At 48.8% G+C, this 16,242-nt stretch overlaps 3 protein-coding genes across 3 annotated transcripts; 1 reads left to right on the top strand and 2 right to left on the bottom strand.

Annotated features, from left to right (window-relative positions):
- Positions 1 to 460: 460 nt before the first annotated feature.
- On the bottom strand, positions 461 to 1,594 carry SEPMUDRAFT_149048 (uncharacterized protein). Its single transcript, XM_016905306.1, has one exon. The coding sequence runs from the start codon at positions 1,521 to 1,523 to the stop codon at positions 693 to 695; it is 831 nt and encodes a 276-aa protein (XP_016762041.1). The 5' UTR covers positions 1,524 to 1,594; the 3' UTR covers positions 461 to 692.
- A 219-nt stretch (positions 1,595 to 1,813) lies between these two features.
- On the top strand, positions 1,814 to 5,237 carry SEPMUDRAFT_85216 (Nop14-like protein; the record flags this gene model as incomplete). Its single annotated transcript, XM_016910378.1, has 1 exon — positions 1,814 to 5,237. The coding sequence occupies one exon, from the start codon at positions 1,814 to 1,816 to the stop codon at positions 4,445 to 4,447; it is 2,634 nt and encodes an 877-aa protein (XP_016762040.1). The 3' UTR covers positions 4,448 to 5,237.
- Positions 5,238 to 5,806: 569 nt separating this feature from the next.
- Positions 5,807 to 8,124, bottom strand: SEPMUDRAFT_163498 (uncharacterized protein; the record flags this gene model as incomplete). Its single annotated transcript, XM_016908060.1, has 3 exons — positions 5,807 to 5,858; positions 7,119 to 7,150; positions 7,297 to 8,124. 3 exons carry the CDS (start codon positions 8,122 to 8,124, stop codon positions 5,807 to 5,809), a joined length of 912 nt encoding a protein of 303 aa, XP_016762039.1.
- Positions 8,125 to 16,242: the final 8,118 nt, after the last annotated feature.

The raw sequence follows: 16,242 nt of genomic DNA, 5'->3' as shown, positions 1-16,242 counted from the left end.
AAGAAGAAGAAGAAGAAGAAGAAGAAGAAGAAGAAGAAGAAGAAGAAGAAGAAGAAGAAGAAGAAGAAGAAGAAGAAGAAGAAGAAGAAGAAAAGTGTATACGGCGCCTGTGTTTCGATGCTCCTTTCCGTCAATCTGGCTTTTGCTAAACAGAATATCATCACGACGATGGCTTCCCATACCCTAGCGAACGGTGTTTGCTAGCACGATATCGTGCCTATGGAAGAAGAAGTGAAGGATCGCTGGACCAATGGCAAGAGGTTATCCAGCACTACCCGCCCGCCTGGTTCGCTACACATACTGTGTAGGTGTACTTGGCGTGTTGACATCGAGCAGATCAAGACGGCAGATGTGCTTTGTGCTCTACCACCGTTGTAGGAGGTAGTGGTTCGCTTAGATATCCATCATGGTCCGCGTGCAACAGACGGTGACCTCAACGGCATCCCATTGGTGAGGAACTGGCCATGCCCCCATAACGCTCATTGGAATGTTACTATATATACATATATATGTGTACACACAGCCGATGACAGTAATCCTGCAACAGGACCACTGGTAACTTCGCTAAATCTGGAGGATCGTGCCCATCCGAACTCACCCTGCTGCGGTTTAATGTCCCAATGATTGGAGAAAATAGCAAGCAGCGCCTACGGAATACTGCTGTCGCCTTAGACGAAGCCTTAGATGTGCTCTCACAGCCTTCGAAGGGATGACGGAGAGATGATATCCTCCTCTTCAATTCTGCCATTGCCTTCGTGCAGTACCATGACTTCTCTGTGTCTCCTTCGCCTTTCATCGCGCCCGCCACCCGTGATGGCAAATGGCTCTCGAGAGGCTGAAGATCCATCCCACCCAATTCTAGCTTGCAGAAGTCCCGTATTCCTCTCTGTCCTTGCGATCTCCTCACTGAGCTCCTCGAGCCTCGCGACAACATCAAAACCTCGGTCGGCATCAAAAGCATGTTGCCGTCTGTTGAGCTCTCGGGCCATACTATCCCAATCGGTCCCGTGCATGACGGTGGACTCTCCATTTTCATCCCTGTAGGTGACCTCGTCGACCGCAACATCGGGATCATGGTTCATAGTATTCAGAAAGTCCATGGTATCATCAAGACTCATGTGGGGGGGCATGGAAATGCCAAACTCCATATCGTAGTCACGGAGGTATTTGATAGCCTGCACCGCTTTTCGGCTGGTGTCGGGGTCTTCGGATTCGCGGTCTCGTGTGAGTATTTCTGCTGCGTTTGGAAGGGCGGCAAACCGGCGCATGACCAGAGATTGCGCTGCTGCTGCGATGGACGGGTTGGGCGACATGCAGAGCGTTCGAAGGGTCCGCAGGTCGACGCATTCGTCGGGATGCTTGCCATGGTGGCGATGGTGGTCGTCGGCGGGGAACTGTGCCGGATCGAGCTCGGTGAAGCGCACCATATCGGTCAGGGCGTGGTGGATGCCCTTGGCGGCGGCGGCGACGACGAAGACGCCCAGGCCGAGCCACAGCCAGCGCTCTTCGACTCGCAATGCCATGGTATTGGTGATGCGCGAAGTGTCCTGCACATGGTGTCGACTGCTGCTGCTGCTGCTGCTCCTGTTGACGCGGGATACGAATTTGGCAGTGAGTTCGTGGGAGGTGGGAGTGACAGCATCATCGGCAGAGGCAACCGCTTCCCGGCTACTCGGCCCCGGCTCGCTCCGTCGGCCCGCTCCCTTCAGCTCAGCGACTTGACCCTGCCCAAATCTGCCAGAAAAGTTCATCGGAACTTCCAAGCAGCACTTGAGGTTGAGAGAAGGTCTTTCCATCTCGACACACAACCAACATGCCGGCATCACAGTTGAAGAGGCTCAAGCAGAGCCTCCGCGACTCTGGCGTGACAGGACCCCAGAAATCAAAAAAACAGAAAAAGCAAATCGCTTCGTCGAAGGACCAGACCCATCGCAACGATCGCGCCGCCACGCTACAGACCATTCGTGACTCATTCAATCCTTTCGAACTGAAACCCACCAACTCACGACCGACCAAATTCGAGCATGCCTCTGCCAGTAATGGACCCGGCTCAGGCAAGTACAAAGCTGCGCTGCACCGGCCTGGCGTGTCCAAATCCGCGGGCGAGGAAATGCGCAGAGCAACGCTTCTACCAGAGTTGAGGCGACGAAACAAAGTCGGCGGACTGGTCGACCGGCGCATTGGCGAGGGAGATGCGGATATGACGCCTGAAGAGAGAGCGGCGGCGAGGTTCGCACGGGAGCAGGAGCGCAAGACGAAGGGAAGAAGCATGTTTGATTTGGAAGATGAAGACGATGAGGCCAGTGGCGGCTTTCGACTCACTCACGGAGGCAAGGGAGTTGGCGAACTCGCGGGAGATGACTTTGATGGGATTGTGTCCGGTGGAAGCGATGATGAGGGCAGTAACGGGGGATTATTTCGCAAGAAGAGGAGGCGGAGCGATGTTGATGAAGAGAAATTTTTCGGTGGTGGCGCTGAAGAGAACGAGCCAGAGCGCAAGAAGACGAAGAAGGAGGTCATGGAAGAAGTCATTGCAAAGTCGAAAATGCACAAGTATGAAAGACAAAAAGCGAAAGAGGACGACGAAGATTTGCGTGAAGAGCTCGACAAAGGCTTTGATGAGATATACAATCTGTTGAAGGGATCCAAGAAGGCACTGGCTCCGCCCAAACAGGACCACTCCGCAGCTGTGAACGGCGACGGACCTGTGATCAATGCAGATCGACAGCGATTACTAGACGGTATGGACCGAGATAAAGCGGACAAGGAGTACGACATCCGCATGAAACAGCTCGCGACAGATGCGCGAGCGAAGCCCTCGAACAAGACCTTGACTGCGGAGGAGAAAGTACTTAAAGAGGCGCAGAAGGTGAAAGCGCTGGAAGAGAAGAGGTTGAAGCGCATGCGCGGCGAGGAGGTTACTGACGATGAAGACGTAACGAAAGAGACCGATGCACAGCCGGAAGGAGACGACGAGAACATTCCAGACCAAGCCGAGGAGTTTGGCTTTACGAATTCACTGGCACAGCAGAAACCAGAGCGCGCCATCCAACCAGATGAAGACGATTTCTATTTCGATGAAGATCTCGTAGCGAATGACTCTGATGTTGACATTAGTGGAGACGAGTCTGACCTGAGTGGTAGCGAGAATGGAGCTGCTGATACTGAGGCACACGAAGAAGACGAATTCGTCAGGGAAGCTCTGGGTGCAACAGCACCGACTGGTGCCAATACGAGTGCACTGGGAGAACGAAGATCTGGCCAGGATACATCTGGTCTTCCCTACACATACTCGTGTCCACGATCTCATGCCGAGCTGCTGAACATCGTGAAAGATCTGCCTGCTGACAAGCTCACAACTGTGATTCAGCGGGTGCGGGCGCTGTATCATCCATCTCTGTCTGCTTCAAATAAGGAGGGAATGGCGGACTTTTCGTGCGCACTTGTCGAACATCTTTCGTGGATGGCAGAGAACCAGCAACCGATGGCAATCATTGAACAGGTCATCAGACATCTGCATTCTTTGTCACGTACGTACCCCACGCAGATTGGCGAAGCATTTCGGAAAGTCCTTGCCGCATTTCACAAACGCGGTCAACCCACCCCGGGAGACCTGGTGCAGCTCACCGCGATCAGTTCCATATATCCAACTTCTGATCATTGGCATCAAGTCGTCACCCCTGCCATTACCCTGATTGCCCGCTGGCTTGCGCTCAATGTTCCTACGATGTCGAAGCCAGCCGATGTACAGACACTGGCAACTGGAGCTTTCCTCGTCGCGCTGTGCCTCAAATACCAGGCTCTTAGCAAGCGATATATTCCAGAAGCACTCCGCTTCACCATTCGCGCATTACTTCCTGGCAAAGCCTGTGTCGTTACGGAGCAACAGGTCTTCCAGTCTCATCTCGCGAACTTGGCAGCCTTGGCCGACCTCTGGAAAGACAAGTCCGCATTCGTCGAGATGTTCTCGCCTGCTCTGCCAATCTTAGATAAGCTCGGTCAGAACCGCATCTTCCGAGACTTGAACGTCAAGAAACCTCACCGACACATTTCCATCCTCATCCAACAAACTCGCACAGCGCGACGACCACTCGAACTGCATCATCATAGAGCTCAACCTATTCGAACGAGTATACCCAAGTTTGAAGAGAACTTCAATCCTGATAAGCACTATGATCCAGATAAGGAACGATCTGATTCGACTAAGTTGCAGAAGGAGTTTAAACGGGAACGCAAGGGTGCCTTGAGAGAACTGAGGAAAGATGCGAACTTTGTCGCGAGGGAACAACTCAAAGACAAGAGGGAAAGAGACGCGGAGTACGAGAAGAAGTATCGGAAACTCGTCGCTGAAGTGCAAAGCGAGGAGGGAGCTGCCAGCAGAGATTACGAGAGGGTTAAAGCGAAGAGGGACGCGGAGAAGAGCAGGAAGAAGGCGAGTGCGAGGTAGAGTTCGGTCAGATACATTACGACTTAACGCTCGGTAACCCCGACGTCCCCGAATACTGCGTCGCTGCGCCGCTGCTTGTTTCTGATATGTATAGTAGCCCCCCCGGTGTTTCTGTGAGACCACGAAGGTCCATCTTGACCGAGCGATACCAGTCACCAATTAGACGAATGAAAGGCGGTCTCCTGGCGAGAAGCTGCCCCGTATGCAACCCTATGCGGACAAGGTTGGCGTGCAAGGTGATGGCAGGACTATGGACATCAATCGCTGCAACCGCCGAAACCATTCTCCAAGGGAAATGTGTGGTCCTTGTTGGTGCTACTGCTTGCGGTTTCGGGAACAGAGCGAGGGTCGGACCACGAAACTCGCTGTTTTCCTTGGGGTCGCCCTACGGTCCCAAGCTATCACACATTCGCTGCTCTTCGGGTGGCAGCATTACGGCTGCCGATATGAGAAACGGATCACCGATCATACACGAAGCATTCTTCGTAGCCCTAAAACCTAAGCTCACCCTGGCAGTCCAACAACTCGTGTTCAGCGAAGAGCAAAAGTTTATCTTGACCGAGTAGACGGAGCGATTTCGGTAGGATATTCGATAGGGACCTATACAGGACGGAGACCAACATATCCTCCTAGCGAGTAGGCGCTCGACAAGTTGGCACCGGGTCGAAGAACTCTATCGCTACTGTACAGTACTCCCTTGATGTATATTGTATCGGCGATTATAAGAACGACATACCGGGATCATTAGGGCAAGAAAGCTATATACTTTTTAGCTGTTTGTATCATAAACCCATGTGGCCTGATTCATGCTACCTAGGTATGTTACATGGTTTCAACAGGATGTTATAGGATATACGACTGTCGTTGCACTGTAACGTACCTTTGCCAGCTGTGACCCTTGCTCTGATCATGCCTGACAACGCTCCCGATCAGGTGAGGACAAAATCGAGCGATACCGATCCTGGAAGTCCACACTCCAGTTGATAGCTAGAAGTACCTCCTACCTTCTACCTCCTTCTACCTCCTTCTACCTCCTTCTACCTCTTAGATGATAATGCACGATCCTCGTACGTTGCAAACAACTCCCGGGGCTTTGATCGACAACGGCATTCACGAATTATACGCGCCACGTGGCCCTAGACTGCGCAGGAGTGGTAGTAGACGCGCAAACCTTCAAGACTACATGCCTGGCTCCGATGTTGCAACCGACAGAAGTTGTATCGGCCGAATTACTGGCGAAAAGATACATCTGAATGTACCCATGATATATTAGAAACTATCATCACCGAGGGCTCAGTGAGAAGTTTTCAAAAGCCACAACAATACCGCAGCTGGTACCATCATGAAGTTCTCGACTCTCTACACTATTATATCTTTGGCGTCACTGGCAGCAGCAGCCGCTATTGGAACCCTACAAATAAACGAGGTCCTAGACGGAGAAAGTGAGGACTGGAACTGTGTACGCTGCGGATTTTATTACGCAGGCAAGAATCAGGAGTGCCAAAGTCAACATTGTGTAAGTCTTATAGTACCTCTCGTAGATTTGAAGTTTCGTATAAGCTAATCTGCCCGCAGTCACACTGTTGCGGCTAAACAATCATGAAGTTCTCGACTCTCTACGCCATTATATCTTTGGCGTCACTAGCAGTAGCAGTCGCTATTGCAACCCTACAAGAGAACGAGGTCCTAGACGGAGCCGACTGGAACTGTATACGCTGCAGATTCGCTTATCTAACCAAGTCAGACATGTGCCACAGTGATCATTGTGTAAGTCTTATAGTACTCGTAGACTTGAAGTTTCGTGTAAGCTGATCTGCCCGCAGGACCACTGTAGTGATTGCAACTAAACAACGACCGGAAATTTCCTACGCCTCAAGCCAAGGCAATGACAGCTCCCTCGGATATGGCGAATACTTAGCGAGGAAGCACAAGATACAATGAACCTTAAGCGGGCGGGTTTGGTGCTGAATCTGAACGCAACGGTCAAAATCAGCGAAGCTACTGTAATGGAAGTGGAGGGTAGTCAGTCACTACATTCTTGGTTGCGAAAGCTTCCATTCCTATTGATAGCTCTACAACTAACAGTCATCTACATACCTATCGTAACTTATTCACGCATCTTCACTGCCAAGAACAGCTACCTGAGTAGATAATCAGACGCGGCCTCATATAGACACATGGAGTTTCAGTGCTTTCCCAACGCAATACTTCCATCTGTAAGTTGCTGTAGCTGTTGCGATCTCAGGGCCAACGCAAATACGACTCCCTCCTTGCACGCAGTAGCAGACTCGCCGTGCTGGTCGACGGCTCAGATATCTTGCCGAAAAAAACCACTTCGTTACCGCTCGGATACTATTCATTCTCGGTCGAAAGCGCATGGTTGCGAAATCGCTCGACTTTGCGTCCCGGATTATTTTGTTACGATCGCGTGCATATCGGGGACAGAAGAGTACAATATGCTTCGCCGTCTGCCGTGGCTATCTAGAATCGCATAAGGGGCTTGGACAGTCAGGCACTTTCCGCCAGTGCAGGTATGTAGTCATGTAGTCCGATGCGCTCTGTACGAAGCAGGGTAGCGTATGTGCTCTCGGCCTTTTCGCAGTTCTCGATGCAAACGGTATTTTTGTTTCGGATCCTCACGTATGCTGTGTTCCGCGCCGTGGCTACCGACGTTCCGTTTTCTTCTCGATTTGCTCGGTATACCTGCCATCGCTGTGACCAAGCGAAGTCCTATAAAGCTAAGTAGGGAAGAGGGCACGGAACAGCATAGGCATCCTCCATGTAGGTAGATCCCGTCTGTATTATACCTTTTCCGAGAGCGGTACACTTTCGCAACGCAAGCTTGGTACCGCAGTCGTCCTCGTCGAGTTGTTCTGCTGTAACCACAACTCTATCTTCTTCAACGCACTCTCATCGTGCTGGCAGGCAGAAATACTGTAGTCCTCGTCAATCCAGCCCGGCGTGCCTCCCGACAATAGCTGTTCACCAAACTTCCTGCATGATCCGAAATCAAGAACTACAGGCTGGTCAAATTTGTCGAGGGCGATGTTCATGGGATTGAGATCGTTGTGCGCATAGCCCAGTGAGTGCAAATGCGCGATACCGTCTCGTATGCCGTTAACACAAGCGGCGATGTCAAATTCCCGCGGGTCGTCCTCGAACCGATACTGCAGTATCTGCTCATACTTCTCCAAGGCAATACCAACGATTCTACCTCGCCTGGAGAGACACCCATGGTAATGTACTAAGTATTTGTTCTCGCTGCTCTTGAGATATTCCAAAGTGAAAGCTTCCTCGAGAAGCATACGTGGCAGCAACTGAGTCTCTTCCGGACTGTCCAGACAGAGGAGTTTGGGCCGCTTGATGTAGAGATTTTCCTTCTGAACGTCGTCCGGAAGCAGGGTCAGACCAGGGACGACTTTTGGATACACAGTCTCATCGGGAATTTCAAGAAGATTGTTTCGTAAGTCCTCCACTGTGAGATCGTACTTTCGGACGTTAGGGACTTGGCCAAACCAGACATGATCGCTGGCGTCAACAAACGAGAAGGTCGAACTTGTGACCACGCCCGTCTGAATATCCTCGATCTCACAAAGATCCGTAAGGTCGGCTTTCGATGTAATTTCGGGTCGTCTGCGACTTGCGTCGTATTGCGTTTCCGGTAGAACAGGGAGCATTGTATTCTGCTGAGCTTGACGAGAAGACTACCTTACCGGAGTCCTTAGGAGGCTCGTACTTGTGTTAGCGTTGTAGTTATACAGTAGTCGCTTAAGAATATGTATAAGACGCTTAGTATATGTCGATACGGTGTCTGTTTGAGGCTGTTATATATATCCTATACGCCTACCTGTTAGTAGTATAGAGTACGTACCAATCTCAATTTTTATAGTACGTATATTTTATCTCTCTCTACCGCTGTATTGCTATCTCTCTATCGCTATCTTTCTTCCTAGGCTTCTTCCTAGGCTTCTTTCTAGGCTTCTTCCTAGTAGGATTCGTAGTAGGCTTCTTAGTAGGCTTGTTAGTAGGCTTCTTCCTAGGCTTCTTAGTAGGCTTCTTCCTATACTTCTCTATCTCTATCTCTATCTCTATCTCTACCTCCTCCTTCTCCTCCTTCTCCTTGTCCTTAGGCTTCTCTTCTTTTTGTCCTTCTCTTCTAAATTTTAGGTAAGGTAGCCTATAGGGACAGACAGGTAGGCAGGTAGGTAGATAGGTAGGCAGGCAGGTAGGTAGCTACTATATAGGGCTTTCTTTTCTTTATACCTATAGTAGGGTTTTTTTAGGGTAGTATAATATATTAGGCTTAGTAGATTTAGCTATAAAGGATACGCTAATTAGAGCGTACGCTCTCTAGAAGTTTTATATAAGGACTATAGGTAGACTCTATTCCTATCTAGTTATAGACCCTATTCTAAGTTATTAAGTAATCTTACTGTATTGTATACATTGTATATATCTTTACGTTATATATATAATAGTATAATATGTCCTATAGGCCTGCCTATTAGTAGTACGGAGTATATACTATAGGTACTAATCTCAATTTTCGCGCGCGTACAGCGCGCGCATGTCTATCTCTATCTCTATCTCTATCTCTATCTCTATCTCCTCGTCCTCGTCCTCGTCCTCGTCCTCGTCCTTATCCTTCTCTCCTCTTTGGTTCTTCTCTTCTCTTTAGTTCTTCTCTTCTCTTTGGTTCTTCTCTTCTCTTTGGTTCTTCTCTTCCCTTTTTGGTTCTTCTAGTTCTTCTCTTCTCTTCGCTTCTTCTCTTCTATGTTCCTTCTCTTCTGAATTTTAGGCAAGGTAGCCTATAGGGACAGATAGTAGGCAGGTAGGTACCTCTTGCTTTGCGCCTACGGCGGGCCTCTTTTTTTTAAGGTAGTAACGCTTTAGGCCTAGTAAATTTAGCGCGCCCTACTCTAAAGGATCGCGCTAATTAGAGCGTACGCTTTCTGGAATTTCCCGCTAGGGCTAAGGGCAGACTCTAAAATGTCTAGTCGTAGACCCTATTTCTAAGTCATTAAGTTATTACCGTACCCTTCCGCTATAACCCTACTCCCTAAAACTAACGCTTCTCCTCCCTCGAGGCTTGTAGCCTCCGCTTTCTCTACCCTAGGAGTTCTCTTCCTAATAAATGCTTAATGCCTCGGAGGTACCGAATACCTCGGAGGTACTAACTAGATTGCCCCTCTAACCCCCTAAGGGGGGCTTAGAATCGAGAGGGGTATCCTTTAGGGTATAATATAAAGTAAAGCTATAGAAGGTAGCTACTAGGAAGGTAATATTGTAAGGGTACGGTAATAACTTAATAACTTAGAAATAGGGTCTACGACTAGATGTTTTAGGGTCTGCCCTTAGCCCTAGCGGAATTTCTAGCTATATACAGCTATATATATATACGTTTTGCTAATTGATTAGTACTCTACTCTCCCCTTCTCTAACCTACGCTTCGCTTCGGAAGGGAAGGCCGTCGTTCTATACTAACAAACATGCTCCTACTTTACCTAAGTATATCAAAACAACTCTCTCTACTATACTTTCGTTACTAACAAATATCTAGGCACAGTTTAGCTAAGACTATATACTTGTATAGCTATTCCGAGTAAGTACTATATAAGTAAGCACTATATTGCGCCTAATACTAAGTACTAATATACTATAGTAAAGAGCAGTATATACCTTACGGCCTATCTTCTAGAAATATATTCTATAGGTAGGCCTATTAGTAGTACGGAACGTCGGCTAATCTTGCTAACGTAGAGGCTAATCTTTTTCCCTACCTATAGTTTATGCCCTCTACGTATGTTGTATACTATACCTAAATATACGTAAACGTCGGAATTCTACAAATTCTATATATACGATATATATATATATATATATTAATCTAAGTCGATTAGTACTATATATATACAAATTTACGTATAACCCTAATAGCAATTCTCTAGCCTCTAATTAGCTAAACGGATACAAGTATAGCCGACGACAACAATTAGTAGATATATAATAATATATCCTACGCGCCTGCCTATTAGTAGTACGGAGTATATACTAATCAATTTTTATACGCGTATATACGTACGTATATATCTCTTGTCTCTTGTCTCTTGTCTCTTGTCTCTTGTCTCTTGTCTCTTGTCTCTTGTCTCTTGTCTCTTGTCTCTTGTCTCTTCTCTCTATCTCTTCTTCTTTTTTCTAAGCTTAGGGCGTACTTAAAATCTTCTAGACCTAATACGTTACTACCTTAAAAAACTGCCTCTCTATCCCTATAGGCTACTCTGCCTAAAATTTAGCAAAGAAGAACTGTAATAGTTCTATGAGCGTAAGGGTATACGTAACAGAGGTCCAAGGTATGAAAGGTATAAACAATGTACGGCTTGCTAACTAAGGCATAATAACTCTGCCCTTCCTTCCTAGAGGAGGGCCCTCGCTATATACACAAGCTATTCTATTGTCTACTCCTCGCTACCGGCACCGCCTCCTCTTAGGTAGTAGCCGATAACCGGTTCCCTTAGGAACCCTCTTGATTCAGAACGTCTCCGATCGGTAGGGCATCCCTTCTATACCGGATCGCCGGGGGTCTGCGAGGGCTTCCCGTCCCGCGCGGCACGCCCCGCCTGCCTCGCCGGGGGTTCGCTAGGGCTTCTCTGCCCTAGCGTATTACAGACGCCCTCTCTTAGGGCTAATATCTCTAGTAGCGATAGGTTATTAGTCCCCTACGTATTCGCCCTACGAACGGGGGTAGACGTCTGCTCTTATCTAGGTGCCGTATAGAGCTAGCGTACACCTACGGAATGTCTATGCCTTAGTATTAGTAAATATTGTATACAAATTCCCTCTTATGTTCGCGCTATCGTAAAGCGTCGCTAAGAATATTTGCTTATAGTCGCGTCGCGAATTCCGTAGGTAGTAGTTAGGAGTGCGCGGTAGTGTCGCTATAGAGATAGAATATTTCAATAGGTTCGTCGCGCGTTCTACGATCCTCTTATTCCTTTCCTGTTAATAACCTACTACGTACCAATATCCTTACCTGCCTGTAGCTCTATTACTACTACCGTATCCAGACAGCTATACTTCTACTTCTCGTTCTTCGTTTACTCTTTACAGCCCCGCTTCGTCCCTTAGTTTCCCTCGCCGGCTCCGCCGCTTTATTAGGCCCCTCCGACTATTATAGCGTTTACCCGGGGGTGCGTAACGATTCCTTTCTCCGCTGTATACATAAAGGATATAGTGCCTAATAACTAGGACTATAGCTAGTCGGACGCCGACTAAGACGAAACCGGGTACGTAGCTATATGCCTACGGTGCGCAAAGTCGATCGCTATAGGGCGAGTGTATAATACGCCGGTATACCGTATATACGACAGCTACGCGAACAACAACAAGGCAGGATATAATAGTATAGGAAGGGTAAGTGTCCGTCCGCCTCGCTAGGGGTTCGCCTTGCTAACGAGTTTGTATATAGACCGTACTAAGACTCTTAAACAAGGTAATCGCCGTCTAACGCTAGAAGGATGCCTGTAATAAGATCTGGAAAGAGGTTACAGCTAGTTACCCGGCAAGCTCTATAGAGGACGCGCGCGCCCTCGCGGAGGGCGACGAGGAGTACTGTCGCTAGGCAGTACGCCTCTATCTTATAGCGCGAACCCTTAACAGAGAGATCTATACTATTAAGGTAGCGTACTACCGTATAGGGACTACCGTAGGTAGGCCTACTCTCGCGCTACGGTCGACCTAAGACTACTAAGGCTTGCTGCTCTTAAAGCAATTGCGTTCGCTAGGACGCTATCCCGTATAGGGACCCTTAGAACGCCTCTAAGGGTCGTTAGCGGTAAGTCTTTGACGACGCTCCCCGTTTTCGGGAACTAGCTAACCCTATCGTAGCGTCCCTCTACCACCGCGGTAGACGCCTTCAACTAGACGCGTACGAGGTTCTACTAGGTAGTGCCTACTATAGTATTATACCTAGACGAGGCCCCGGCGGTTCCCCGCGCATCGCCCCGTCCTTAAGCAACCCTACTAGCACCCCCTATAGGTCGGAGTCGCCGTCGGGGTAGTCGCCCTATAGTATATTCGTCTAACGATAAGGAGCTTCCAGCTACGGTCCCGACGCTAGTAACCTCTCGTCGGCGCGGCGAGAAGGTACGCGAGGTTACCCTATCCCTAGAGCGGGGTCCCGTATTACTAGACTTTGTTCGAGACGCCCTTCCTAGCCTATATCGACCTAAGGCTAGTGTTATTCCCGCCTCGACTAACGATACGCCCTCTCGTCTGCGTAGCGGTCCTACGGCGACTACTTGTCCTACTGCTCGTCCGGCGGTCCCTATCCGAGACTTACTAGCGCGCACCCCGGCGGCTCGTCGCTAACTAGTAGCTCGCGAGACCCCTCGCTGTTCGACGGTCGGTCGTACAGTGCTTCGTACGCCGTATAGTAGTCGTACTTTGAACACTATATACTCTCTATTACCTAGCTATATAGCTAGGTACGATTTTAATACCCTAGAGGGGATCGCTACGGCTACCTTAGACCGGGTACTATATCTACGCCGGATACCTAGCCGTCCTACTCCGATATTACCGTCGTTGCGCTTAACCCGGGGAACTCCCTAATTATCCCGCTGTAGCGGTCGCCCTATTAAGAACCCTTAGCTAATACGTCGGTTCGATAATAGATACGACGAGGAGGATATTAGCGATAACTAGGAGATAGAGGACACGCCGCCGCTAGAGGTAAAGCTTCTATAGGATAAGGACCTCCTTATAATAGGCGCCCTCCGAAGTAAATCCCCGGCGCCCGTAGTACTATCGGTTACCGTCGCGCCGCCCGTTCTAGCCTCTCCTCGCGTCTCTAGGGCGCCGTTATTTCGAGGCTTCTCGCCCTTGCCTACGGAACGCGAGGCTTCTCGAAGCCTATTACGCCTAGTATTATACCCGGCGATTCCCTTTCGCTTTACCAACCCTCTTTCTCGAGAGTCTGCCCGCGCCTCTCTCTTAGCGACTATACTACTATCGCGTCCGTTACCTCCTACCGCCTTTAGAACCGCGCTGTCGTCGCCGGCTCGTCGGCAATTAAGCCCGATAGCCGAAACTTACCCTAGCCCGCCTTTGTTTATATCGCCTCGCCGCGAGGTTAAGTCCTCTTTCGACCTAGAGGAGTAGGGTTAGGCTATTAACATTAGCGGGGATCAGATTCCCGATATCGATCCGCGGTCGATATCGAATATAGGTTATAACGGGTTAGTAGCCGTCCTAAGGGACATTCGTCGCTTTCTTCTAGACGCGGAAGTCCCGGTACTACTACGTAAGATTTATCGGTTGCCTCCGTACCGGGCCCGCTAATAGGCTATAATATAGGCAGATTACGGGTTCTAGCGAGAGGAATACCTAGATAATTACAAGTTCGGGGGTCTTGTCCGGTACGTAGCGCCTAAGGCCTCGGGGGGTACCCGGGACCCTACGCCGGTACTAGTAAGCGACTACGCTATAGCCGAAGCGCCTTCGGCAGAGGGTAGCGTCGGGGGTTCGCGTATAAGGAGCGGGATATTTAGTATATTTAGTAGGAGGTAGCCGGGGGTCTACTAGAGTTGTAATAGTTTGTCTTATACTATATACTTTTCTTTTGTCTGCTACTCGCTCCCTTAGGGGATGCCCGCGATGATCTCTACTTATCTAGTAGCTTATTTATGTTTTCGAAGTTGTCCTTAGGTTCCTAAGTATTAAAGTCCTTATCGTACCCTTTCTACCTAAGTCGGTATTCCGTCTCCCCCTTCCTTTTCCTTTCGTCTACTATCTTATCTACTTCCTATACCTCGGTACTATCGGCGGCGATATCGGGGGACGCTACGTTCGCTAGCGGAGCGCCGGGCCTTTCGTAGAAGGGTCGTAGGAGGGAGATATAGAACACCGGGTATATACAGTAGGTGTTTAGTAGGATTAGCCGGTATACCTGCTAGCTATCGCCGACTACCTTATTAACCCGGAATAGGCCTAGGAATTTAAGGGATAGCTTCTTACTAGGCTAAGTCAGTTTTAAGTTCTTTGTACTTAGGAGTACTAGATCTCCCTTAGCGAACGTCTACGGAGTATAGTAGTCGTTATACTAGCGCTGCTGTCGCTTCTACGCTTATTATATACGAGTCGCCGCTTCCGCTCGTATCCGTTCTAGTAGCTAGACTTTGTCCGATACTACCGGCGCCTCCCCTTTATAGTAGACGTCTATATCTAACGCGGACTACCGGGGATGTTTCCTATATACTATTATAAACGGCGTCTCGCCGGTAGTCGCGTATACCGTATTGTTGTATACGAATTCCGCGTATAGTAGGAGGGACGTCTAGTCGTCCTATCTATTAGACGTAAACATCCGAAGGTAAGCTTCTATCGTCTGATTCTAGCGTTCCGTCTACCCGTCTGTTTAGGGATAGTACGCAGTACTTAGCCGTCGTTTTATCTGGTATTAGTAACAAATCTCGGTCTAGAATACCGAGGTAAAGAGCATGCCTCGGTCGCTAACGATTCCCTTAGGGAGCCCGAATTTAGTACCTATATACATTATAAACACTTTAGCAAAGTCCCTTACCGTCTACGTTTCTTAGGCCGGAATATACAATAACATCTTCGATAGCCTGTCGACAATAACTAGTATAGAGTCGTACGTTACCCCGCAGTACTTCGCCGGAGGTAACTTAGTAATAAAATCTAAAGAGATCTCCTCCTATATATTTCCTAGTACCGGAAGCGATTTTAGCTCCCCTAATAGTATCGTCCTAGGTACCTTAGCCTTTTAGTATATATCGTATGTCTTGTAGTATTCTCTTACATCCTATCGGAGCTCCGGCTAATATAACGAGCGGTAGACTAACTTTAGCGTCTTGTCTTCGCTAAAGTATCTAGCGAGGGCGGAGTCGTAGAAGTTAGCTATAATTTCTACTCGGACGGCTAGCTTATTTAGGATATAAAGCCTCTCTTAGTACCGTAGTAGGTTCTTATTATCGAACATCTAGGGGTCTAGCTTACTACGGCGGGTTCGCCGGGCATCCTTCTACTTATTTCTTTTATAGGCGACGAACTCGTCCCGTTACTGCAGCGAGGCTACAAGACTTCTAAAGGGTTGCCCTATGTCGCCGCTTGCAGTCTAGCTCGCGAGTAGGACCCTTACTATTAAGCGTAGTACGCAGTACATATATTTACTAGTACTAGCGACCGGAGTTATATCGCGTAACGGCGCCGGGGGTTCGCCGGGCGTATCCGAAATTTCGGTCGTAGACTCCTCGCTACTTGCTATACTAACCTTACTATTACGGATTCGTACAGCTATTACCGCAATACCTAGATCGGCTAATTTGAGCTTATACTAGAGGGTTAGTAGTAATTAATTAACTGCGTCGTTCTCGGTCCAATAGTCCGCTCGTCTCGAGGGGCTATCTACTAGGTTAGTCTTCCCCGGCCGGTAGTATATCTCGAAGTCGAATTAGCCTAGATATACCGCCTATCGGGCTTGTCGCCCGTTTAGCTTCTATACTATCTAGATACCCCTTAGGTTATTGTAATCGGTATATACCTGTAGCGGGGTATATACGTCTACGAAGAAGTGTCTCTAGACCTTAAAGCTATAGACGACCGCGAGGAGCTCTTGGTCGTACGTTTCGTAGTTTCGCTCCGCCGGCGATATCTTTCTTAACGTAAAGGCGATAGGGTGCTACCGGTCGTTATAGAGCTACGTTAGGATCCCGTATAGGCCGTAGTCGGACGCGTCGGTTTCTAGTCGTAGGGGCTTCGCCGGGTCGTAGTAGCGG

The sequence above is a fragment of the Sphaerulina musiva genome (genome assembly GCF_000320565.1).
Source record: "Sphaerulina musiva SO2202 unplaced genomic scaffold SEPMUscaffold_4, whole genome shotgun sequence".
NCBI lineage: Eukaryota > Fungi > Ascomycota > Dothideomycetes > Mycosphaerellales > Mycosphaerellaceae > Sphaerulina > Sphaerulina musiva.
This window is presented reverse-complemented; position numbering and strand designations above follow the sequence as displayed.

Coding starts and splice junctions, on each gene's coding strand:
- SEPMUDRAFT_149048 (XM_016905306.1), bottom strand. CDS start 1,523: ATGGCATTGCGAGTCGAAGAGCGCTGGCTGTGGCTCGGCCTGGGCGTC.